The 25979-nt window shown below is 40.5% G+C and overlaps 1 protein-coding gene across 1 annotated transcript; it reads right to left on the reverse strand.

The window, feature by feature from the left end:
• Nucleotides 1-2627: 2627 nt before the first annotated feature.
• LOC147308995 (E3 ubiquitin-protein ligase MARCHF6-like) lies at nt 2628-25871 on the reverse strand. Its single transcript, XM_086271048.1, has 26 exons — nt 25703-25871; nt 24542-24641; nt 23849-23922; nt 23589-23732; nt 22959-23031; nt 21752-21932; nt 20955-21207; nt 19958-20019; nt 16948-16980; nt 16569-16620; nt 16414-16472; nt 16241-16321; nt 15666-15734; nt 15448-15522; nt 15085-15219; nt 14877-14996; nt 13080-13180; nt 12316-12453; nt 11910-12102; nt 11755-11824; nt 11132-11313; nt 10889-11023; nt 10517-10606; nt 10217-10349; nt 7075-7210; nt 2628-6236 (listed from the first exon to the last, which is right to left on the reverse strand). The coding sequence occupies exons 1-26, from the start codon at nt 25719-25721 to the stop codon at nt 6158-6160; spliced, it is 2787 nt and encodes a 928-aa protein (XP_086127174.1). The 5' UTR covers nt 25722-25871; the 3' UTR covers nt 2628-6157.
• Nucleotides 25872-25979: the final 108 nt, after the last annotated feature.

Raw genomic sequence — 25979 nt, forward strand, 5'->3', positions numbered from 1 at the left:
ATTTCTATTTTAAAAAATCAGATTTTGAATAAATGGATTTGATTAACTAGATTTTTCAACTTTAATATTTCAACTGACATCAAAAAACTCCCAAAGAGTCAATATGAACTCATTTTGGTGAGACTGCTACTTTCGGTTTTGCACCATAATGGCCGTATCATTTTACATGAATGCTAAATAACATGCTAAATAACTACAATACCATTTTGTGCACATATTTCTATGCAGTGTGTTGTAGTAACATTGACCTTCACTACTAACTGTGTTAGCATGGTAAAATTGCACATGATACACCTGTTTACTAAGCATACTGATTAGCATGCATTTTGGTATGGCTGTGAACTTTTTTTTAATTTTGTTAATCCAAAACTTTTCTCATCGGCAGTTGTAAGTGGCTGGAAATATCAACGAGTTAACGGCTGAAAAATTGCCATTTAGCTAGCTCTTGTACACTTATAGTAATCTCTTCCACAGCATGTCTTATATCCTGTCTTCCTTCTTTCTCCCCAACCAGTCGCAGCAGATGGCCCTGCCCCTCCCTGAGCCTGGTTCTGCCGGAGGTTTCTTCCTTTTAAAAGGGAGTTTTTCCTCCCCTGTTGCCAAAGTGCTTGCTCATAGGGGGTCATATAATTGTTGGGTTTTTCTCTGTATGTATTACGCTCTACCTTACAATATAAAGCGCTGTATAAATAAAATTGAATTGAACTGAACTGAATTGATAAATAAAGGAATAAACACAAAATTATACCACACAGTGAAACGTCTTTTGTTAAATTTTGTTTATTTGTTACCAGTTTGTAGATCAGTATACTTGGTTACAATCTGGACATCTGTATCAGACAGCATGGGATTAATTCCACGTAGTCCAATCTTTGCCAAGTAGGTTACAGTACCTCAGGCAGGTAACATTATTAGCTATTATTAGGATAAAGTTTAAGCAGCTGAAATTCTATCAGGCACAGGAACATTAATCTGTAGCTGTTAAATCCATCTGTTAACTGTTTTAATTTCCAATGAGCACAATACTTTTTTTTTCTCCAAGTCTGAAATTATTGTTATGCAAAGTAGAAATCTGTCAGAGAAACCTTACACTTGTTTTCTGCCTGAAGTCTGAAGGTTTTACAATAGAGCAGAAAAGGAAATGTTTTTTTTGACAGTGCTAATCTCTTCTGAACCACAGCCGCTTACTCTATGATTTAATCGGCATGAAAACGTTGAGCCCATTTTGCTTGTTAAAAAATGAAGCACAGGTTGGGAAAATCAGATTTAGCTTGACAGCAGAGATCAGGTTTCCACTGCATATGCTCCTAATCTGTATTTGGGCTACCTGTTAAGACTGTGCATTAGCACAAAGGTAATTGGATTTGGCAGAAATAACCCCATATCCTATTTTGTAGCCGTTTTTTTTCCTTAGACATCATTCCAGTTTGGAATTAGACTGTTCTGAACCGCTGACACTCACGTATGTGATTGATGTTGTTTTAATTATGAAATAAATTTATGTGAATAAATATTTAGAACACCTGCATGTTTCCACAAAGTAGCACCATGAAACGTGCAGGGGTACTCATATAACATGACTTAGCCACCCCTCTGATTGGAACAAGGGTTTCTTCAGGAATGAGTCTTCGTACCAAAATATGAATTCTAACATAACATTACCACATGGGAGGCCACAAGCCTGTATACTCCTAGTGCCCAGATAAATGGGGAGGGTTGTGTTAGGGAGGGCATCTGGCATAAAATCTTTGCCAAACCAAACATGCGGATGAAGAAGAATGAGATTTCCATACCAGATCGGTTGGGGCTCGGGTTAACGATCATCACTAGAGTGCCGGTGGAAACTGTTGGCCAAAGACAAAGGAAGAGGGGAGGTGAAGGTGTGTTTGGAGGCAACACGAGAGAAGGAAAAGCAGGAGTGAGGAGGTGATTGTGGGGCCTGGTTCTGCCAGAAGTTTTAACTGTTAAAGGTTTTTCCTTCCCATTGTCACCAAGTCTCATCTGATTGTTGGAGTTTTTCTCTGGATAGTTGTAAGGGTCTTTAAAATGCAATTTAAAGTGCCTTGTGAGTTGGCACTAAAAAAATCTAAATGAAATTAATTGTTTTTTCCAGTGCCTTTAACATCATCCAATCACTTTTGCTGAATGAGAAGCTCCTCGGGATCAGTGACAGCACTTCAGCTGTCTCCTGTTTCCCAAGGCTGAAACCATCATTGGTCAGAATTTGGATGCGTTCAAGTCTTTGAGGGGCAGGAGGTCACTGAACAAACTGCTCTCCATCATGGACAACCCATCTCTCCCACTCTACACTACTGAGGCAGCAGAGCTCACTGCCATAAAGAACCCTTCAGGAAATCACTCCTACTGTTCTCCAAGAAAGTGTACAGTAACTCTTCCATCTGCGACGGGTGAAGACACCTGTTAGGTATCAGATTCACCCCTTGACCCCTGTGATCTCTAGAACTCAAACACATCCCGGCCTGTCTGGGCCTGTTGGCAGTGCGACAAGTTTAACACCTATTGGAAAAAGAGGTTAAGTGTCTTTAAGGACTTCACATGTAGCTTGGGTCCCAGACTAAACATTTGTTTAAAGGAGACATTGGCCACAACTTGAACAAACAGCAATCTTGAGGAATCTTTTCAAGCATTTATTATGTTTCATATGACTGAACCAACAATCAGAGCTTTAAGTATACATCTTTATGTTACAGTACATGCCACTGCCTTTTTCCACATATAAAAATAGAAATAATTTCTTCTAAAAATTCAACACTAAAATTCAAAGTGTCCAGCTCAGTTCAAAGACTAAAAAGGTCACTTTATAGCATCATATATTTATATAAGTTGAGCACTCCACACAGCAGTAGGACTACAGCTAAAGAAGCACTAAAGTTGATGTCATTCACAATCGACAGAAAAGCAGTTTGTACTCATTACACTAATAATTCAGTGTGTTAGGGAAAACCTATGATTTAAGTAAAAGCCACTGTATACAGCCAGTTAGATACGGACACATTTCAGTCTCATTGGGGCTAAAATAAATGGAGCTAGCATGACTGTGTTACAGTGGATTCTGAAATGATTGCAAAGTGTGGTACAAGGTGCAAAACATTAAAACATTTGCATAAAAAATTAGTTACCAAATCAAGTCGCTTAAAATAAAATTTGTTTTATGTTCTCATTAGTAACAAAAATGATTCAGAAAATAGCCGGAGCTCGTTTCACTCAGTGAAAATAAATCTTTTCTAAAACCCAATTGTCTGCTTTCATTCTGGATCTACACATAGGACACATCACAACTCTGTCATGTGAAAGGAGAAATGCTGGGCAGCATAGCAAACAATGTGGTCACACAAGTAAGACAGTGGGAGGACAAATCTCAGACAATGACTTTTCCACATGCACAGTGAGTATAGCTATTTGTAGAAAGTGAAATGTGACTCTGGGGAAACGATTCTTCACATTTAGGCCACATGTTACATGAGAATACCTCCTACAATCTTCAGACGTCACTGCACTTAGTCAACACGTATAGTGATCTAAGAAAATCCAAGGAGATTACATGGAACATGTTGGCTTTTTCATAAAAGTCATTTTTGTGACTTGTTCCAGTTTGTGAAACTGAAAAATTGTACAATTAATTTATTAATCAGTCATTAACTACAGGTGCAGTGGGTGGCGTCTGTTGCAATTTGACTTAAAGCTAACAGTTTCACTACTCTCTGACTTTACTGTGGTATCAATGTTCTCATGAAACCAGCCCATCAAAGAATGTTCAACTACTCCTTAAAATTGTAAAATTGCAAACTAGTTTCACAGATACAAAAATCAGCATCATGCAGGTGTCATTCAAACTTCTCATTTCTATTTAAGACAGTTTCTTTGCAGTACTTATGCTGGTTTACAGATACAGTCTGCTCATTTCATGCATGCCAATGCTAAGTATGCAGGACACAAGAACAACCACAGGTGAATGTTAGTGTTACATAATCGAGGACGAGCCACCTTCTTCCAGCTTCCTGCTATTCAAGGCTTATTTTCAATTAACAGTGAATTTCTTACATGAGAGTGCAGAGAATAATCCGTTTCTTCCTCTGAAAATCACCTTAAGGACCTGTGAGCAGGTGAAGACGTGAATGTGGGTCAGTTTCAGCTCATTTGTTCTCTCCTCTTCTGCCAGAGAAGCTAGCATATTTATCATGTTCCGGGGAAAAAAAACAAACAAAAAAAAACAAAACAAAAAACAAAACCCAAACCCCTCTTTTACTTCACCACAAACTGCTCTACTTAATGTTAACTATGCAACAGTAACACCTGGAAATCCTAATAATATTTAGTAGCAGCTAAGCTAAAAACTACTTTAACTCATTTTAAATCAGGGATGCAGAAAACTCTCAGCTCCATCAAAGCTCGTCTCAGTAACCTAAAAGATTTGGTACCCTACACCCTCAGTTGTGCTGTGAAGACTTTTCCGTAAACAAACGACACCGTCCTTAACCAATTGTCTCACTCCGCGGTACACTAACCAACAGGAGCACACTAACCAACAGGAGCACAATTGTAGGGACACTGCAGTGATGGGGCAAACCCCCCCCCAAAAAAAAAACCAAAAAAAAAAAAAAAACCCCTAAGAATCTATGGATACAGCAATTCCTGCTTTGCAGGTCCTGCAGTGACAGTCAGTTGGGCAAGCTGCGCCCGTCTCTCAGTGGAGACACGAAACACATCAGACAACGCAACGAGCCCATTTCCATCTACCCTACAAATATAGACAAAAGTTTAATGTGAAGCCAGCATTAGGGTGTTACTTGTAACTAAATTGATTTGATGCGCTACGTCTTGACCTGACTGAGCTTAGCAAGTCACAGCAATTACATGATTAATCAGAGCAAGTAAATCAGGAAGTAAATAAAGCACCGACACAAGCTGGCTCTGTGTGAGGGGTGCTTGAGTTTTCCAGTTCAGTTCATTAGTCATGTTTCTTATTTTATACAGCTGATTTTCAGGTTAGTGTGAGTAGCTGATTAGCAGCACTGCCAGCTCTGTCATCTCTAAGTCCCTCTAAGAGTGATGTACTAAAAACAAACAAACATTAAAAAAAACAAAACAAAAAAACAACAGTCAGTCCAAATTAAACTGGGAAGAACATTTTGCCTCCAGTTATGTCCCACTTTCTCTGCTGAAACCTTTTCCAATCAGACTGCAGGGTCTGTAAATGTAAAAAAGCCCAGTCCAGGGATTTAGCATAAAGAAATGCAGTCACGTCACTTGCAAAGCAGCCGGTGGCAGCCATAGTGTAAACAGTTTGCCTGTGTGTTATCCTCTGCTCATCGATGGAGGCATTTGCAGAAATTATCTCAACCACCTGCTGTGCTCCCGTGCTGTTTGGGTGTGAAAAACCTTTAAAATTTAATGGAGAGACCTGAAAACTCATTTGTTCTGTGCTGTGACTTTTCTATTCTCAGGTTTAGACCCTCTCCTTTGTAGAAGGTGAATTTGCTTCATTTTAAAAACCAGACTGATCTCCAAACTTACAGGCCCATGCCTCCAAAAACAAACAAACCACAGGAGCCCGTCCTTGGTGAGTGTGGCCATAAAGAAATGCAATTTTCATTTTTTCTAATTCTCAAAGGGTCATCTACCAGCTCACTCAAGAAATATACAAGACTAAAAATATATGAACGCACACATCTAATAAAAACCACTAAAAAAAGGAAAAAAAAAATACAATCACATTGCTACGTCATTCATGTCTCTCCTCATCACTGACTACTTCATTCTGATAAAGGGAGGTGAGGAAAACTTGTTGATGCACACAGGAACAGAGAGGGATTCTTGTTGTGGTTATGTACAGGTCTAAACAAAGTGACCCAGACACTACTTTACAACATTCACTCAAAGGGAAGCACAGTCTGAGGTAAAAAAATCTGACTTCAACACAAAGCCTTTTAAAAACAAGTGAAATACAAATGAAAACTTCAGCTGCGTTGGACATGAACGTTTACCAGGATGGACAGTTGACGAGTTTCAGTCTGCGTTTGAAGCAGACAGCCGAGCAGGAAGAAAACAAAAGAGGTTTCATCACAATACGTTGATGGTGGCTACTGGTGATGGGCTAGTGTGAGTATGCTCCACCGATCCCACAGCACGGTTCAGTCTATGAGGAGGTGCTGTAGGAGGACATGCTCCTGCCCGCCTTACGTTCATAGTTCACCAGTCGCTGTCCAACCAGGTACCTGCAGGAGGGATGGAAACAGTTAGCTTATTTGTTAGCTCTGCAAACAATTTAAAGAGCAGCATGGAAGGGCACACCACTGACTAGCTAAGATCTTTCCTCGTATTCCCACTGCAGAGCTACAACTGCACTAACACGCTAGTAGGGACAACCCTGGAAGCCGTGCAGACATTTTACACTGTTTAATTTTATGTTGAAATATTTTAGGCAAAATAAAAAATAAAAAAAATGAACCACTATAAAAATATATTTTTTTCATGGCGACTTTAAAGTAAAAGGTTTGACTTGAAGACCAACGGCCTCCATTTGTGGTTCGTGTAAGACTGTTTGCAGACAGGTGGCATGCAGAACAGCGGAAATCTGCTCACAACAAAAGCGATCACAGGGAGGTTTTATGTGCAGTCCTGTGAGACAGATTTCATCTAACGACAGCAAGCAATGTCCCACGACCACTTGCCAATGTTCATTTTTCTGTAGTAAACAGTGGTTGCTATGGTTACCAGTGGTAACCAGTCTCCAAGCCAATGTAACTGAGGCCTTAAAAGTTGTCTTCTTGGAAAATAAACTTCTGTGTCGCTCATACCTCCCTACTCTCTCCTTCAGAATTACTGATCAGCTTTACTGATCAGAGCGTGAATACGCATCAATGAATTCAAACATGACCCTGACCAAACCTTTTTCCTGTCAATATTTGACAAACATAAATGGAATCGTGTTTCCACACCAAGGTTCCGCTACTGGATTTTCTCTGAATCCTACTAGAACACAGAGCCCCCCCCCAGTTTATATAATAAAATAAAAAAAACATATATAAAAAAAAAAGTATCACCACTACTCACTTGTCATTTTTGATGTGTTCGTAGAGGCGTTTGAACTGTCGTATCTGAAACGACAGGATGGCCAATAGGATGAAGACCATGAGCAGGAACGGATAGATTCTCCTCTCCACAAGTGTCTGCATCTCTGGCTGTACTCCTACATACAGAGAGAGAGAGAACAAGCAGTGAAACAGGAGCTGCTGTTTGGGTCGTCTTCAGGAATTGATGGGCTATAACAGAGAGGGTGAGGTAAGTGCCAGAGAGCAAGTCACTTAACATTTGTCAAGAGTAAACATTGAGGAAAGACTAAACCAATCAGCTGCTTAGAGAACAGCTAACAGTTTATTCCCAGGAGAGGACTGGGAATTCTTAATTGACAGGTTGTTTAAATGCATGTGTTGTCTGTGTGAACATCAGAAATCCCTGTTTAAACCACAGCTACCTTTTAATAGGCTTTGCATAAAAAGCAGATTTTAAATGCACCCTGTCTAAATTAGTGAGGCTCTGCCGGTACCCTGGCCTCTGTGCCTGAATTTTGATCAGTTTCTAATTTAATCAACAACCAACAACATTTATTTTCATTCTCAAAGTTGCAGAGTCTCAGTCTGCTCTAAATTTTCAGTATCAGCAAAAGTAATAGGCAGAGGCCTTAAAGAAAGAAGAGTTAGAAGGGCTCATTTTAGACTAGAGGATGAACTGAGGGGCTACACTAAAGCTGTCCCTCTGATGACCTTTAACTTCTGAGTACATCTTGAACTGTGAATCATCTAAAGCTACTCTAGCGGAGTCCAAGAATGAGTATAATAGGTCTACTTTATGGATCACTGCTATCTCAAATGCTATTATATCTAGGGAAAATGACAGTTCATTACTAATAATCATAAAATAATAATTATGTCTAAGTTACACAATTTGGCCATAAGTTCATTTTCTTGTATTACAGAGAATTATAAGAAATACCACATAATGTAAACATAAAAAAAGAAACCTGTTCATCTGTACTGCACAGACTGACTGTAAAGGTTTTGGCTATTCCCTTTAGAAGCCCCCACTCTGCTTCCATCTACCCAGCATCCTCATCTGTCACACCAACCCTCTGTAGTTAAGGAGGAATCCTTAACTACATCTATGACACTTATGAGTTCTTCTTGTATTCCTTCGTCTAGTACAGGTGTGGGGAAACTACAGGCCTCAAGGGCCGGTGTCCTTCAGGTTTTAGATGTGTCCTTGATCCAACACATCTGATTTAAATGGCTAAATGACCTCCTCAACATGTCTTGAAGTTCTCCAGAAACCAGGTAATGAACTAATCATTTGATTCAGGTGTGTTGACCCAGGGTGATATCTAAAACCTGCAGGACACCGGCTCTCGAGGCCTGGAGTTTGACACCCCCTGTTACAGCAGGTCTCCCTTTCACTCTTCCTGCCATCCTTCTGTCACAAATCACCCCTCACATTCGTCTGCACCCTCTCCACCCTGCCTGCAGTGTTCTGCACCGTCCATTGCTTTGTATTGACTTCAGTTATTCTGAAATCTTCTACCTTCACATTTTCACCTTCTATGCATTTTGTACCTCTCTCCCTCCACCTGTTCCCTACTCTCAGTACAGATCGCAATGTTGTCTGCAAAAATAGTCCCTCAAATCTACCACTGAATTGCTGTCCTCATGTACTGCACCACCCTGAGGCACTCCCACAGTTCCTCTCTTGGCACCTTATCGTATGCTTTCTCTGAATGCACAAAGACACAGTGTAACTTCTGACCTTCTCTGTACTTCTCCAGCAACACTTTCAAATGGTAAATGGCCTGTATTTATATAGCGCTTTACTAGTCCCTAAGGACCCCAAACCGCTTTACATATCCAGTCATCCACCCATTCACACACACATTCACACACTGGTGATGGCAGCTACATTGTAGCCACAGCCACCCTGGGGCGCACTGACAGAGGCGAGGCTGCCGGACACTGGCGCCACCGGGCCCTCTGACCACCACCAGTAGGCAACGGGTGAAGTGTCTTGCCCAAGGACACAATGACCGAGACTGTCCAAGCTGGGGCTCGAACCGGCAACCTTCCGATTACAAGGCGAACTCCCAACTCTTGAGCCACGATCGCCCAGTCGACTAGCCAGTCCCCCTTTCAAAGCAAACACCACACCTGTAATGCTCTTTCTCAGCATGAAGCCATACTTCCACAGCATGTCTTTTATCCTGTCTTCCTTCTCTCACCCCAACCGGTCGCAGCAGATGGCCGCCCCTCCCTGAGCCTGGTTCTGCCGGAGGTTTCTTCCTGTTAAAAGGGAGTTTTTCCTTCCCACTGTTGCCAAAGTGCTTGCTCATAGGGGGTCATATGATTGTTGGGTTTTTCTCTGTATCTATGAAGCGACTTATGTTGTGATTTGGCGCTATATAAATAAAATTGAATTGAACTCCTGCTTCTTAACCCAGCTTCAGCATCTCTTTCCCACAGCCTCACAGTGTGGCTTATCAACTTGATTCCTCTTTAGTTACTACAGTTGTGCACATCAGCCTTGTTCTTGGGAAAAAAAAAAAAAAAAATCAGGACAAGTCTCCATTCTTCAGGGTTCCTCTCATTCTCCAAGATTGTGTGTTGTTTTTTTTTTTAAATAAACCCTCCAGTGGTTTTGGTCTCCCTCTCTTTGTACTCTTTCCATCTGCATCCCGAATTATCCTGACCTGCTGCTTGATCAATCTAGCTTGCTCCCTTTGACTAGCCAGTCGATGCAAGTGCTTTTCTCTTTCCTTAGTGTCCAGCTTGACATAACTCACTATAAGCCTTTTCCTGTGTCACCTCATTCTCAATGCAATGCTCCTGTTTACTTTCTTCAATTCACTGAGTTTCACACTTTATTCATCATGAACCACTTCCTTTGAACACATTTGTGTAGTAGATTCTCACCACACACACCATCTTGCAGTCTCCCAACACAATTGATATTAAAATCTTAGAGAGGGGGTATAATTTTTTTTCCCCCCCCCATTAGGCCATCTCCTATTCCAATTACAGAAGGAAAACTTTACCAGAAACATGAATACACCAGAAATCAGTCCTCTAAACACTAAAAAGTGATCTTTGTTGTGTACACTAAGGTACAAGAATATCCATACATCCCTGAAAGACAGACATTTCAAGCAACATACCTAACAGTGGTGTAACACCTTTAGAGACTGTGTAGGGCAAACAGAGACATAGCAGCAACACACAGATGACTGGGGCAGCCAGCCTACGCACAATGAAATGGAGGTCAATATTTCTGATGCCGTTAGCATACACCTGCAGGAAGGAAGGAGGGAGAGAGGGAGATTAGTTCCTTCATTCCAGTGTGGGAAAACAGGATTTTATCAGTTTGATGATACTGACATTTTTGCACATTTCTCATCTGCATTGTTTAAGTGTTTATTCGTTATTTTGACTGCAACTTTGAAGAATGCAAGACTGACCTGCTCAATAACGGTTTTAAGCCACCATTGAGGGCCCATCAGTGTTATAGCAGCGATGATTTTAGCATGAAGCACACCCAACGCCCAGTCCTGTCACACAAAGAGTCAGTACATAACCAGGACACAAAGACACCATCGCAAAATATCATCACATGAATGCTTCTAATGTTGACATGCCAACATCCTCAAAACGGACACAAGGTGTTGATTTGTTGCTGTGATTAGATCAATTCATTTAACATCACAAGCAGCATTAACAAGAAAATAAAATGGTTGAGAAGAATAAAATAATGCAGTAACTAAATCCAAGAAGTAACAATTTAGTTCACCATTTAGAAATTTATTCACATTTTCTTAGGTAAGTGTTCCTACCTGCCAGGGGTAGAAGAGAGGCGTCTGGACTAGTGGCACTCTGAGAGGAGCAACAATGACCAGCTCAAACAGCAGACCCAACAGCAGAGGAATTACCACAGCTAACAGCAGGGCTACCACCACCGTCTTAAGGATCTGTTCCCATCAGGACATCACACCCAATCCATAAATCAGAATACAACTTGCCACAGAACAGCTGAGAAATGATATATTTGCAGTCGGTGGGACAGAAATCCACATTACCATGAGCGTCCACTCGTGGACTTTGAGCATGATGACTGTCCGTCCCTGTGGCATCCAAGACAGCAACACCGTGGCAGCTCGAATGGACAGCCAGCAGACGTATAGACCGCTGGCTGCTGTGTACAGCTCATGAACCATGGCGCTGCCCATCCAAAAGGACATCAACCAACGACCCACGAACACTGAGAGAGAAGGAGGAGAAGGTGGAGGGGGGGAAAAAGAAAAACCAAAAAAAAAAAAAAAACGACTAGCTGAAAGCTAGGGCCAGGAGACATCATGTACACCAGCGGTCCCCAACCACCGGGCCTCGGACCGGTACGCGAGTCGTTTGGTACCGGGCCGCGAGAGTTGAGGCTCAGGTGTGAAATGTATAGTTTTCAGGGTTTTTAAATCTGTTTTCAGCGTTATTTTGTTATCGTTTACTCTGTTTTCCTGGGTCTTCTCACGTGTGTTATGAATAAACCTTTTTTTCGGTAACGGTACTAGTTTTATTTTGTTGTATTTATCCGCGACACCTTAAAGGCCGGTCCATGAAAATATTGTTGGGCATAAACTGGTCCGTGGCGTAAAAGAGGTTGGGGACCGCTGATGTACACGAGATAATTTGCCTGCTTGCATCTTACCTGGCAGTGTGAGGCAGATCAGACTTGCTAATAACAGTGTGACACACATGAAGACAACCAACAGAATGATCTGAACAAGAGGAAACACAAAACGGTTAACATTCAATATGAGCAGAGGCTTCAAAAGTGACAGGACTCTTGAGATGAGCACCCACCTTCATGGGGAAGTTGATGGGCCGGTGGTACGGCTGGAAACCAACGGGGCCACCCTGCTGCAGAATGGCCTGATGGGCAGCGTGAAGCCCTTCCCCGAGGCCCGGGATCCGGTTGTTGTTAACGCGACCAGGATGGTTATTTTGTTGGTTGTCATCTTCTTCATGGTCTCCCAGCAGGTAGGAGTGAAGATCACTGTGGGAGAGCCATTTGAGCAAATGCAGTCTTTTATTACAGTGTATGAGACTGAAGACAAAAACTAACACACACCGTGGTCTCTTTGTACGTCTCGTTGTTTCATTTCTCCAAATTACCACAGCCAAAGGTCATCATAAAAAGTCAAATTGGTGCTTAAATGCTTCAGATTTAAATTGGCAGTGTGTGCGAGTGTGTGCATCTCCAGCCTACAGCACATATCCAGCTGTGAATGTCCAGGCGTGGATGAGGCGCTTGAGCCACTGGCGAGTGTGGCCCTGCTCCAACAGTGCTGGCAGAACCACCTGAAGCAGCAGCAGCTCCAACGACAGCTCACTGACCGGGGCGTCACTGCAGAGGAAGAACACAAACCAAACTCGTTTCACGTCACAATGTACACATCACGACCTTTGAGCAGTTCATTTTCTACAGATTTCCCATTTCCACAGTTTAAGTGCTTTAAAGACAAAGATAATGTGTATTTTAAATTATGTCAAGCGCTAGATCCCAAATCATGTTCTTGAAAATGTAACTGGATTATACGGTTTTTTTAATATAGTTAATCAAAATAGGAACTGCAGTTATAACTAAACTCTACAGTTTTCATCACAGACGTCTAACATAACATGAAAACTAGACACTGCTCCTCAATTCAGACCGACTCATTATCGTATCCATTATGATTAGACTACAGTCATCACAGTACATTTTAAACGATGACCTGGATGACTGAGAACCTTCACAGACATTTAAAACAATGACATTTATCAGATCAAAAGCGTTATTGTAATAACATTTAGCTGTTAGAATATTTGGTATGCAGAACAGAACATTGTTGACTGACTGCAAGTAGCACCCAGGGGTCTTTTTACAGTGACTTAGGAAAAAAAACAAAAAAACCAAAAAAAAACCCAAACGTAAACTCTGCAGTTTGGGGTCATCAATAGTTTTCAGAATTTCAAATGTTTACTCTGTACCTATAAAGCATGACATTGTAGGGAAGAAAGTTTGGGAACAGCAGCTTGATGATTCTTATAGGAAGCCAAAGCATCAGGAGAACAATGGAGCCAAACACCACCTGAAAATGTGCACACACACAGATATACATATGTAAGTCAACAACAGCATTAAATCATCAAATTTCAGAATGGATGATGGATCATTTAACAAAAAAAAAGAAGAAAAAAGAAAAAAAAGAAAGAAAAAAGGGCATTCAAGTGTGTACAAATGTCTTATGAGAAAACATCTTATGACAGTTTGATTGCCGGGTCAGTTCAACCAAACATTAGGAGTGTTGAGATTAATGGATACAGTAAACAGATTTAAAAGTCAGGCATTCAACAGACTACACTTTAAACTCAAAAATAATGTCAAACTCTGAATCTCAGTTCCTGTGAGTCTCTTACTAATTTGTACAATTCCTACACAGAGAAAAATGTCAGGACTACCATGTACAACACTGCCTGACATGTTTACACGACATTAGCAGCTTACAAAATGTGCTCCGATAACTAAGTGCCTGCTACGCCACACACTTTCCTAATATTTTAACAAGTTGATGTGTGCTAACAGTAAAAGAAGAGCAGCTCTCTATAAATGAAGTCATGTTGTGTGTCATAACCAGGTGTATGTGTCTATACACGTTCATTAAAAGTGTCATTAGAATTAATATGATGCTGTAGTAAGCAATGCCCGGTCTGCGTCATCTCAGTAAAAAGATTATCCTCTTTGAGGTAAAGCCAAGAAGTATGCCACAGCTTCATCGCTGCATTAGTTATGCTTTTCTGGAATAAACCTGTATGTGAAATAGTGGAAATAATCAACCTTGTATCGTTTTTTTTTTTTTTTTTGGTTTTTTTTGGGGTTTTTTTTTTTTTTTTTTTTAAATTGCTACACTTCCTAAACCCTGAAAGGTTTGAAAACTTTGAATGGCTGGTTTATTTGTGCAGATCAAGAGAATATTTATTTCCATAAATGCAACGGAAATAAATCCAAATTTAATTTGCTCAAAGCACTGAGAAAAGAAACAATCTGCTAACTTGAATGAATTAGTCTGACAGGAATTGGGCTGAAATTGATCTAAAGAGCTGAACTGAATGCATCTGTGTGTGCATCAGAGCTGTGGCAGTAAAGAAAAGTGAATATTCAAAAACAGATGGAGAGAGACAGAGTTGCTTCTGATAAGTACAATGTCAACTGACAGAATAGACATGGGTTAAAAATAACACCTCTGATGTTGGCTATTTTTCCATGTAATCTGTGTGTTCAGAGGGGTGATGTTAAAATAACATATTGTCCAACAAACAAGAGTCCACTCAACTTCACAGTATTAAGATGGCAGGGAGGCAGAAATCTCAAAAACTTTAAAAAAAAAAAAAATGTACAAAGCACTTTGTTTTCATTTCCCTACAGCAAATATTTATCTAGCCATTCCTATGCTTGTATATGCGCTCATACACATTTCTTCTTTTTTCAGAGACTAAATGTAAATCTGATTATTGTTCAATTCAATTTAAATAGCGCCAAATCACAACAGTCGCCTCAAGGCGCTTTATATTATAAAGCAGACCCTACAATAATACAGAGAAAAACCCAAGAATCATATGACCCGCTATAAGCAAGCACTTTGGCAACAGTGGGAAGGAAAAACTCCCTTTTAACAGGAAGAAACCTCCAGCAGAACCAGGCTCAGGAGGGGCGGGGCCATCTGCTGCGATTGGTTGGTGTTCAGTCACGCTTCAGGTTAAATGTAAACTGGAGAATGTTTGACTGACCACAGAGAGTATGAACCTCCGCAGGTGTCTATAGATGGGCAGGTGGATCATCTCTTGGACTGGGTTAAAGTCTGGATCGTTCAGGTTCCTCAAGAACCACAGCACACCTGGCCGGAGCACCTGCACACAGCATGAGGGAAATCTCTAATTTTTTCAGAAAACATTGTTTGAGAGTTTTCCATGTCACTGTCCGTAACAATCCACTTGCCTCTCTGAGCAAAAGGATGAAGGAGGCAAAGTAGAAGACGTAGACCATACCGACCAGCCAGTGGAGGAACATGGTGGTGCCAGGAGCAGAGTCAAAGCTCTGCTCCCTGTCCTTCAGAGTGGCATCAAACATCTCCTTCAATAGATGAAGACAAAGGTGTTTAAAATGTGACCAGCTATAAAGCAGTTTTTAGGAATTGTAGCATTCTGAGCATTTCACAATTTAACATTGTTTTTCCTTCTTGATCAAGTTGCTGCACATGCCGTCATTGTGATGCAATCAGTGTGTTTGGCTAGTCATTAAAAGCCAGCATGCGACTGTATCAACAGGATGAGCTGAGCTAACTCTGCATGTTTGTCTTACCAGTGAACAAATGTCGAGCCACCAGCCGCAAATAAGTGGGAACAAGCCTATCTCCATGGCAACCAGTAGGGACACCTGCAACATAGAAAACACTTGCAATTTAGCTTCCGTTTACAAGTAATCATAATTTCACTAATTATTGTTTCAGCTGAAAGCTTTGCTATTTAGACAAACAGAAAACAAAAACCAACACAGAGTGCTGCAGCGCTCTATTTTACCTTGACAACAATGTAGCAGACACCCAGCAGGCGTCTGGACCTCTGGAACTTCACTAATGAAGCCAGGGCCTAAAAGAGGGGCAGTTAAGGACTCACAGAAAGTTTGACAACCTGCACTTCTTAATCAGCACTATGAAACAAAGCCTCATCTGAGATACAAACAGCTTCAAGCTAAAGATGATCAATAGTTTCTCTTAAGGTTTTTTTAGGACTGTGCTTAAAAGATGGCCTTAAGACCAAAAACCTCTCCTGATATTCACAGAAGTCCTACTGTAGCTAAATAATACCCCCCCCCCACCTCCCCATTTTGTGACATTTTAGGTCGCATATATCCAAAAATATACGACGTTCATCAGGATTTGTAGTTACCCTATAGTATGTAGAAGTTAGATTATATTCATGTTATAGGACAATACATTTGATGAGGATTTAAATAAGTGGATAAGTTAAGAACTTATAGCAAAAATATTTAATAAAAACTGGACAAATTGTCCTTGTAGCAAACAATACCAAGTGATAAATCAACTACACTCTTAGTGTGTAAGATTCAAATACTTGTATTAGGTCAAGGATACATGGCAGACAATAAGGACTCCAGCCAGGAGGATGTACCCCAGTATGGTGGTGATAAGGCCGTGAAAGTGTGAGGCTTTGAGCTACAACCAAACACAAGAAATTCCATTAGTGTAGGTCAAACTCATGGTACAGTACAGTGTTCTAAGTGTACACGTGTGTCCTAAGCACTTACATAGTCTTCAAAACCAAGTCCAACCACTGAGAAGTGACCAATGTGATATGGGCAAAATGCTAGAGAGATATACAGAGGGTGTATTAGAAGTGAACCCATGACTCTCTCATAATGTACTCATCATAATCACATTACTCAAACATACTGGGACTCACCAAAGACCAGAATGAAGAGTGTGTTGAGAGACACCACCCAAAACACATGTTCCTATAGAGGACACACAACAGAACTCCAGCTTTCACTTTATGAAAAGGTTTATTTTGAAATTCAGTTAAACTATTATTTCAAACTTTTAAAAGCAACTGCTACAGATCAAGTCAGCTCCATCATCCTGAACACCTTCCAACAAGATCAGGTGGCTACGCATTATTCTGTATTATTTTTAGTGATTTTAAAGGCTTTAAAGTGGTTTGAAAAACAAACAATGAATCAATCATCAATCTACACTGAATGACTAATTTTGGCAGAGAACATTTTAAACAGTGCATAAAATAGTGTCAGAAATGTAAATATGAAAGAAAGATGTAGAATTACCAAGAAAACTAGGGAACCATCCAGCCCCAGCATCTAGAACATAGTACAAAGTACTCGTTAGAGTCACCATTTAACACATTCAGGTAGGGGTGCAACGATACACAAAATTCACGGTTCGGTTCGATACTTTGGTGTCACGGTTCGATATTTTTTTCAATACAAAACAATGTTCATACCTTTTTAATTTGTCATTTATTAAATTTATAAATATATATTTTAACTCAAAAGTACAGTTTGTAAATTTAATCTTGCTGAAACAACAAAGTAATAAAAAATAAATCTATCAGATCGAGAAATCACTCATCTTTGGAAAAGAGAGTTTATTACAGAGAAATGGCTCTTTCCAAAATAAAAGCTATACTATAACGCTTCTTCTGGGCTATATTCTCAGCAGCATATTAAACATATCAGGTCCCCATAAGGAGAATCACGTGCTAACGGCTGTCTAAATGACTCGGGTAAAGTTTGTAGCATGCGTGCTTGTTGTTTTTGTCTGCTTCCACTTGCACTAGGATGATGTCAGCGTAAATGCGCAGTCATATTCATTGCATTCCCACTAGTGCTGTCAGCGTTAATCTCGTTAAAATGACACTAACGCCATACCGCGGCAAATCTCCATGGTGGGGGCTGGGTGGCGTCACCACGTTAACGAGCTAACTGCGCTAACGCACTAGTTCCCACCAATGTAATTGAGCATTGCGTGGCACATCCGACATACTCTTTTACTTTTGTCCATGACGCGCTTACCATCAGCATCATGCTTCACATGAAAACCAAAATAGTTCCAAACGCCGGATCTGAATGAGGGTGGGGGAGGTTCAATTTCGGGTAGCGTTGAGGCAGTTGCCATGTTGCAACGAGCTTAATTTATGTCTTGCTAGCTTGCGCTGCCCTCAGTGAATCTGTACTCGACAGTGCAGCTGAGGCGGAGTAGTCGAACACAGATCCACTGAGCGCTCAACACAGACAGCATCGTCAGAAGAAAAGTTGATAAAATAAATAAAATTTTTTGTATTGTTCGATACATATGCGTACCAAACCAAAAGCACTGTATCGAATGGTTCAATATTGATACGAGTATTGCAGCACCCCTAAACTCCGGCTAATTAAAAAAAAATAAAATAAATTAAAAAAAAATAAAAATCATATATATACACATACGTGTGTGTGTGTGTGTGTGTGTGTGTGTGTGTGTGTGTGTGTGTGTGTGTGTGTGTGTGTGTGTGTATTTATTAGGGGTGCAACGATATTCGTATCGATATTGAACCGTTCGATACAGTGCTTTCGGTTCGGTACGCATATGTATCGAACAATACAAAATTTGTAATTTATTTTATCAACTTTCCTTCTGACGATGCTGTCTGTGTTGAGCGCTCAGTGAATCTGCGTTCGACTACTCCGCCTAGGCTGCACTGTTGAGCGCAGATCCACTGAGCGCTCAACACAGACAGCATCCTCAGAAGAAAGAGAGCAGGGCAAGCTAGCCAGACAGAAGTTAAGCTCTCCTTGCAACATGGACCTCCCCCACCCTCATTCAGATCTGGTGTTTGGAATTATTTTGGTTTTCATGTGACGTATGACCCTGAAGGTAAGCGAGTCATGGACTAAAGTAAAACAGTGTGTTGGATGTGCCATGCAATGCTCAATTACATGGGTGGGAACTAGTGTGTTAGCACAGTTAGCTCGTTAACGTGTTGGCCGTCTAGCCCCATGCACGGGGCGATCGGCGGTAGCTCGTTAACGGAGATTTGCCGTGTTGTGGCGTTAAGGTCATTTCAACGAGATTAACCTGAAAGCACTAGTGGGAACACAACGAATATGACTGCACATTTATGCCGACATCATCCTAGTGCAAAGACAAGTGGAAGCAGACAAGCAAGCATGCTACTAACTTTAGCCGAGTCATTTAGACAGCTGTTTAATATGCTGCTGAGAATATAGCCCAGAAGAAGCGGATAGTATAGCTTTTATTTTGGAAAGAGACATTTCTCTGTAATAAACTCTCTTTTCCAAAGATGAGTGATTCCTCAAACAGATACAGGGCTCGCAAAGTCGCTAGCCCGACGTCCCGGTGCTAGCGATTTTTTCAGTCGGGCTACCAAAATCCATCTCTTCCCTGCCCGTCGGGCTATTGTAGGAAGGAAAAATATATGTCAATGCTTTTTGCATTCTTGTAGCTGGGTAATTTTGTCATTGGCATCGGTGAGCCACTGTCAATATGTGACATATTGAAATCGCGTTTGAATTTGCGCTTGTTTTTTTGCTTTCACTTTGCAATCGTGCGAACTGTGTATAGAGAGCGACAGCACTGATCTGTGAGTGATGATAATTTGTGCACCAATTCCTCTGACATCGTCTTATTAATCGTTAGCTTACTATGCAAACATGACAAGTGAAATCTCCCGCAGCAAGCTTAAACATGTGAGAGGTTGATTGCGCAGAGAATCGCTGAGCTTATGTGAGTGCGTGTGTAAAAGCAGCAGGATAAGACAGGTCAGGGTGAAGAAGTGACAGCCAAAAAAAAGCTTACCACAAAACGGAGAAGTTATGACAAATCAGACTATAAGGCAAAAAGAAAGTGCAGCTTTATGGTTTCATGGACAAAAGAATTTCTGTGGCTGCAATATGACGAGCTAAATAACCAGGGCTGCACATAAGTGGTCCGCAGGTGCGCATTCGCTGTCAAAATAAAAAACGCGCACAAGGGTTAGGGTTAAATTTAAAAACTGTACTTTTGAGTTAAAATATATATATTTATAATTTTAATAAATGACAAATTAAAAAAGGCATGAACATTTTTTTGTATCGAAAAAATATCGAACCGTGACACCAAAGTATTGAACCGAACCGTGAATTTTGTGTATCGTTGCACCCCATATATATATATATATATATATATATATATATATATATATATATATATATATATATATATATATATATATATATATATATAGTTTCAGTCACGTGGCTTTACGGAGCAGAAAAGAGGAGAAAAATAGATTACAACCCTCTCCCAGGTCAGCTCCTCTGCTGCACGGTCCCACTCCAGTGCATTCCAGTTCAAATCTTCTGCAAAGGAGAACACAGACCAGACAAACACTAAGAAACAACAACAGCAGCAGTGAACCCTCTTCCTTCCCTTATTACACAAGTACATAGTACTGAAGGGCTGGACTTTATCTTTAAAGTCATACCCAGACGCTTTTGGAAACCCCTCCAGTGTGCATCATCATGTGTAGTAAAGGTAGTCCAGACACATCATGTATTAAAAATATGATGAAGATAAAAAGGTGGCTACGAGGCACTCAGGATACTGAACAGAATTCAGCTGGAGAAGTAGTAAAAGTGCCGACTTGTCCTCAAAGAGCAAACATGCAGCTGAAAAAGGAAACAGCCAATCATGTTGTTTCTCTGACACACATGTGCAGTAGAGGTTGGCACATCAAGTCCCCATTGTAGTTAACATGTAAACAAATACATTTTTTAAAACTTTCCTAGTTTACTGTAACTCTAATGCAAATTAGCTTTGCATTTATTCAGTGCAGAGAGGCTGAATTTGCTGACACCCTCGATTTAGTGGTTACTGAAGCTGTGAGGATCTGTATCAGAAGTATAACCTGCAAAGAAAAAACAAAACAGAAACCCATTTTGAAGCTTTAGGGCAAAGACAAATATCTAAAGCTGGTTTTATTAGATCTAGCCTGCGGCTTTTATGTCCCTGTGACCACAAAAATCAATACTGAGGCTCTCTCCATTTATTTAGATAAGAGCTTACAAAAAACAACAACAATAAAACAAAAAAAATAACCCAAACCCAAAGGCCTTCCAAAGACTTTGTAAGACTTAGTACACGTCGTGCTGAAGGCTTTTCAAACATTACTGATTCAAAGCCACAAACGTCCAGAACCACTCATCTGTCAAGAAATAGTAACGGTGCCACAGCAGAACAGCAAGTGTTTAAAACAAACACATTAAAGATAACGTTCCGAAAAATGCTCGCCTACCTTGTCCTCCATCATTGGCATCGGCAGCATCTTCATCCCTCCCTTCATCATCCTCTTCTTCCTCGTTATCATCCTCCCCTTCATCATCATCATCATCATCATCATCGTCCTCATCCAGTTCTGCCTCATCATGGTTGCCAGCTACATGCACGTTAGCAGGCGCCAGCCCATCTGGACCAAGCTCTGCAGGATTCTGGGCAGCTTCAGCATCTGCAGGATCCTGAGCATTGGCTGCAGCGTTACCGCCCACACCCTGTGAATATAATGAAAGACATGACAGTTCATTAATAAAACCTGCTAAAAGTTAATAAAGTAATTTTGTGCTTATGTAAGCTCAGTATTTGAAAAACAAAGTATTTTAATCAAACTCCTGTCTTGGGGTCACTATGGAGTTTATATCCACATTGTCCAGATGTGACCACTAATGTTTGGGATGCAAAATGTAATTCATCACTCCATCGTTATCACATTAAATATTCACAGGGAGCTTTGAACATCATTAACGGGCTACTGTGTTAGAATGAGACACATGTACAACCCGAAAACACAACACCTCTGGCCAAATCTGTCTGCTGCTGTCAGAGATTATAAAATGTATGATTTTAACTAGAAACTGTTTTGAGCGTTAACTAGCAAACTTTTACAGATATGAGTCTGTTGCTATGCCAACCATGTCAGAGTAATGGTAAACTGTAGCAGGAAGCTAACAGAATTTAGGAAGTCTTTATCAGCCCCACTCTTGCTCCGATTTAAAGAGGATGAAAAAATAAATTAAAACAAAAACAAACAAAACTCACCTGATTAGCTGGTGCAGGGCCGTTGGGCTGATTAGGAACCAGTGGGGGTTGATTTTGCTCTAACCACTGAGGAGCGCCTCCATGCACAATCTGCTCTCTGAGCCACACCAGGCTGATGAAGGCACATAGTGTGCATGTGACCACAAAACAGCCTTGGAGGCAGTCAGCAAGCAGGTTTTGCCTGTGAGAAGGAGACATGGCATCAATTTTCAAAAAACATTCAGATTATTTAAGTAACACTATTTCTGCCACTAATGAGATTTTGCAACCATTACAAAGAAACATTTGACAGTCACTGACGAGATATTGTGTTGTTGGGATTTTGGAGGACTGCAGAGCAGAATGTTTGCATTGGACAAAACCAGTTCCACATTTGCTGTCTGTTCATGGACATGTAGATGGACACATTTGGAGGATGAAAATTACACATAAGTTTGAAAACAAGCAAAGATGCAGCACTGTGAACAGAGAGGAAAAGAGCAGCACTGCACCACACAGCAGAGCTAATTAGCATGCACGCTACAAAGCAGAGAAAATGTCAGCGCCCACGAAGAGGTCATCACAAACCAAAATCCTATTTTGGCTTGTGCCAAAATCCTATTTTGGCTTGTGATGGCGCTTGGACCAACTGAGACTGATTTAGGGGATTTAGTGGAAAATATATTGGGGTTCAGAATCTGCACCTTAAAAATGTTGTTGACATCATTTAACGACTGAATCTTTGAATTTTAACAGACTGTCAGCAGCCTGCATTTAAAGAGCGACTTTATGAATGAGGAAAAGAAATAAAGTGTAAATCAGCTGGTTCTGGTGCAGTGGGAGGGAAGGAGTCTGAGATAAACTCAGAAGTAACAGTCTTTCTGGAACAGAAATTTATAGTTTCCCATGATCTCTGGGTTATTCAGAGTTGCTAGTGACAGTAGTTCAGCTTGATTGAGAGACAGAGGAGAAATAAAAGAAAAGGGTACGTTTTATGAACAACATTCAGGTCAAACTAATCCAAATGACGAAATGTGAAACATGCCATGCATTCTTCTGATAGGGCTGTGAGGAACATGAGAAGAACACAAAATAAATAAAAAGCGTTGGGACGCACTGATTTAAACAGCAACACTGTGCAAGCCATAAAGAAAGCAAAGTACACGACAGAACAAACGCAGCTTGACTTTGTGAGAGAGGAGGCACAAAACCAAAAGCAGACACTTACGTTGAAAGCATATCTAATGGCAGGGTAAGGAGAGAGCTCACAGAGCCGGTAAATAAACACTTGTAGATACGACCTGTTGGGAAACACAGAATGAAAGCAAAATTGACGGGGAAAAAAATAAATAAATTAAAAAACAAAAAACAAAAAAAAGCCCCACACACAAAACCCCCAACATGGCGATCACTTCTCAACTAGTTTATAACTAAAACCAAACTGCTTCAAATTTGTACATTTATGGTGTTACATTTCACGCTGTGCTGAACTGAAACATCTAATTAGAGCACATGTGATTTATTTATGCTAGTCAAACATTAGCCCCTTTGGGTCCACAGAACTATTTGTTTTCAAGCATCTTTTTTTTTTTTTTTTTTTACTGGTTGTACGTTTAGTCAATTAACCAATTCAAATGTTTTACCTCCACTTAAAACATAAAATTTCCCCAAATCTTTGTTTCACATTTGATACTGTGGTTTCATATGCAAACACTGGGAAGTGTGTTAGGACATGTTCAGGTAATGGAAAGCTTAATAAATTTTTTAAATCCTCTTATGTTTAGAGTAAAATTATTATTTAAATATACTGACAAATAATGAAAGTAATCGTTAGTTGCAATTCCAAGATGTGGCTTACATGCTGTGAGCGGTACCACACCTAGCCAGGCAAAGGCCACCAGTGTGTAGTGGAACCAGTATCTGATGGCTGTTCCAATACTGGTGACCAGCCCTGCAAAGATGTCCTGCACAGGCAGGCGAGATGGCATGTCTGGAGAATAGACTGATGAGAAGAGCAATACAGAAATAAATTGTCAGATAATAACTGGGCATTTGAAGGCACTAACAACAAATGAATGCAGTCTTAAGACATTGAATGATTTGATAAAAACAACTTACTTGGTGTAAATGCAAACCTGTGTTTGCATAATTCACAGTATTCTTTTCTACTGTGTTTCAGCCACTGCAGTAAGCTGTGAAAACAAAATGAAACAGTGAATTTACCCATGTCTCACAGAGAATTGCACAAGAATCTTCCTCAGTAGTCTCTGAACATGTCCAGGGGTATCAAGGAACAAGATGTTAGCACACATCCTTAAGTCCTTAAGCAAGGTGGGTCCTCTGTGGATCACATTTGTTTTTCCAGCAAATCCTACATTAATTAACCTTGGTAAGATTGCGATCTGGGGAATTCTGAGACCGAGTCAACACACTGAAACCTTTTTTTTCCCCCATACTTTTAAAGCATTCTTGAAAAACGGTTGCAGTATGGCAGGGCAAATTACCCCTTTTGAAAGAGGCAGCTCTAGATTTATTTATTTATTTTTAAATAGATGACCAAAGCAACATCCACATGAAAGGCAGATCTTACAGCATCACAGTGAGACTGCCCCCCTCCAAAAAAGACAAGGTCTGCAGGATAAATCCAACTGTTTGCAAATGTAATTGGAAATTCACATCTAGTAATTTCTGTGGACTGCACAACCACGTGCACTTCCATGTGACCAAAAACCAAAACCTGCAAGCCATGAAAAGCAAGCGAAAAGAGAAAACCATAAAGTTTTTACATGAACATCTTGCTCACTCGCATACCATTCCTGATGGATGAACTTGATGCTGCCGGTGCAAACACAAGGGTGGTAAAGGGGCTTGTCCTGGGTCCCCTCTGACCGACATACCCGGCAGATATCGGCTGTACAAAAGGCACACAGTGATAAGAATCTGCATAGCTAAAGACAGTCTGGCAGTGCTTTTTTTTTTTTTTTTTTTAAACAAGCAAAAACAAAAAAAACAAAAAAACAAAAAAAAACAAAACACCCCACCAAACATATACTGAGCCACACTAATAAACACATGTGAGCCGTAATACAAAACTACTAATACCTTTCTACAAAACGCTAACAGTGTACATGTGTCAGGACTGAGTCTGTGCATTGGATTCGTATTTAAAGTGACTGTAACAGTATAGGTCAGACTAGGGCAAACTGTAAATCCTTGGATTATCAGTGTCACTGCATGACAAAAATAAAATGACTATAATTAGCCCAAGAAGTAGGAGCATGACACGAGTTAGGATATCACCCTTAGCTATATATATTTATGGTATATCCTTCAGATATATGCTAGTGGCTAAAAACAATTTCATTCTCGCTCAGGGAAAATATAATGGGCTTGTTTTCTGGAAGTCCAAATATACTATAAAATGCAGGCTTTTGGAGTATGTCGAGAGCATTCGTCATAATAACAATTTCTCTTTAGTTGAACTCGCAAAGTTGTGAATGAGCCTTGTCAAATGGTAGCCTAAATGCGCTAACCTGCCGACCTTACCAACGTACCGCTAGCTTATCATGTCATACTGTTCGGTACGCTCCCATAACGGTTTCAATGGCTCAACTTATTAAAGGTTAACTCATAATTAGATAATTTTGCGTGTGGCTTCACTGTGAATTGGACTCCCTCTACAATTTCTACGTTGTAACCACTATCTGGTGCCCATGTAATGCGTTCTAGGATTTCTGGTTCCACATAGACATGACAGCTTATAGGGTGTAAGCTAATGCCAGCTAACTGGCTGGCTAACGCTAATTGGCTAGCGGTTTCTCTACTTCTGGAGAACCTTTGCTGAAGTTTAAGACAACGGAGTCGTGGTCGTTGCTACCAACAACAGTTGAGGGCCGGTTAGGTCACATGCAAAGTCAGCATGAATGACTTTACCATTTAGCGCTAAGGTAATCAAGTTTGGGCATTAGCTACCTTCCTCAGCGGTGTCCATCTTGGCTGGCTGCTAAAGCAGCCCTGCTCCACAGCAGTCTGGATTTAAGCAGTCCGTGCAGCAGCGATGACTGCCGGCTATCTAGATGTAAACATTTCTAGAAAGACTTTTTATTTCAGTGCCCTGTTAAGTTTGACGTCATCATGCGTTTCAAATTAAATTCAGCTTGTTTTACTTCATGGCTCATCAGCTAGCGGTACACAAAACAACAAGTGTTAATGTGATAGTTTCACCACTAGATGGCAGCTCCGCGCAACA

The sequence above is a fragment of the Aulonocara sp. 'chitande type north' Nkhata Bay genome, linkage group LG18, assembly GCF_057382095.1.
Source record: "Aulonocara sp. 'chitande type north' Nkhata Bay isolate Kocher_YH1m ecotype deep benthic linkage group LG18, A_spYH_male_GT1.1, whole genome shotgun sequence".
NCBI classification, from domain to species: Eukaryota; Metazoa; Chordata; class Actinopteri; order Cichliformes; family Cichlidae; genus Aulonocara; species Aulonocara sp. 'chitande type north' Nkhata Bay.

Coding starts and splice junctions, on each gene's coding strand:
- LOC147308995 (XM_086271048.1), bottom strand. Junction 23,733..23,848: donor CAGGTTTGCATTTACACCAA/GTAAGTTGTTTT, acceptor TCTTCTCATCAG/TCTATTCTCCAGACATGCCA. Junction 15,523..15,665: donor TCTGCTACATTGTTGTCAAG/GTAAAATAGAGC, acceptor TCTATGTTGCAG/GTGTCCCTACTGGTTGCCAT.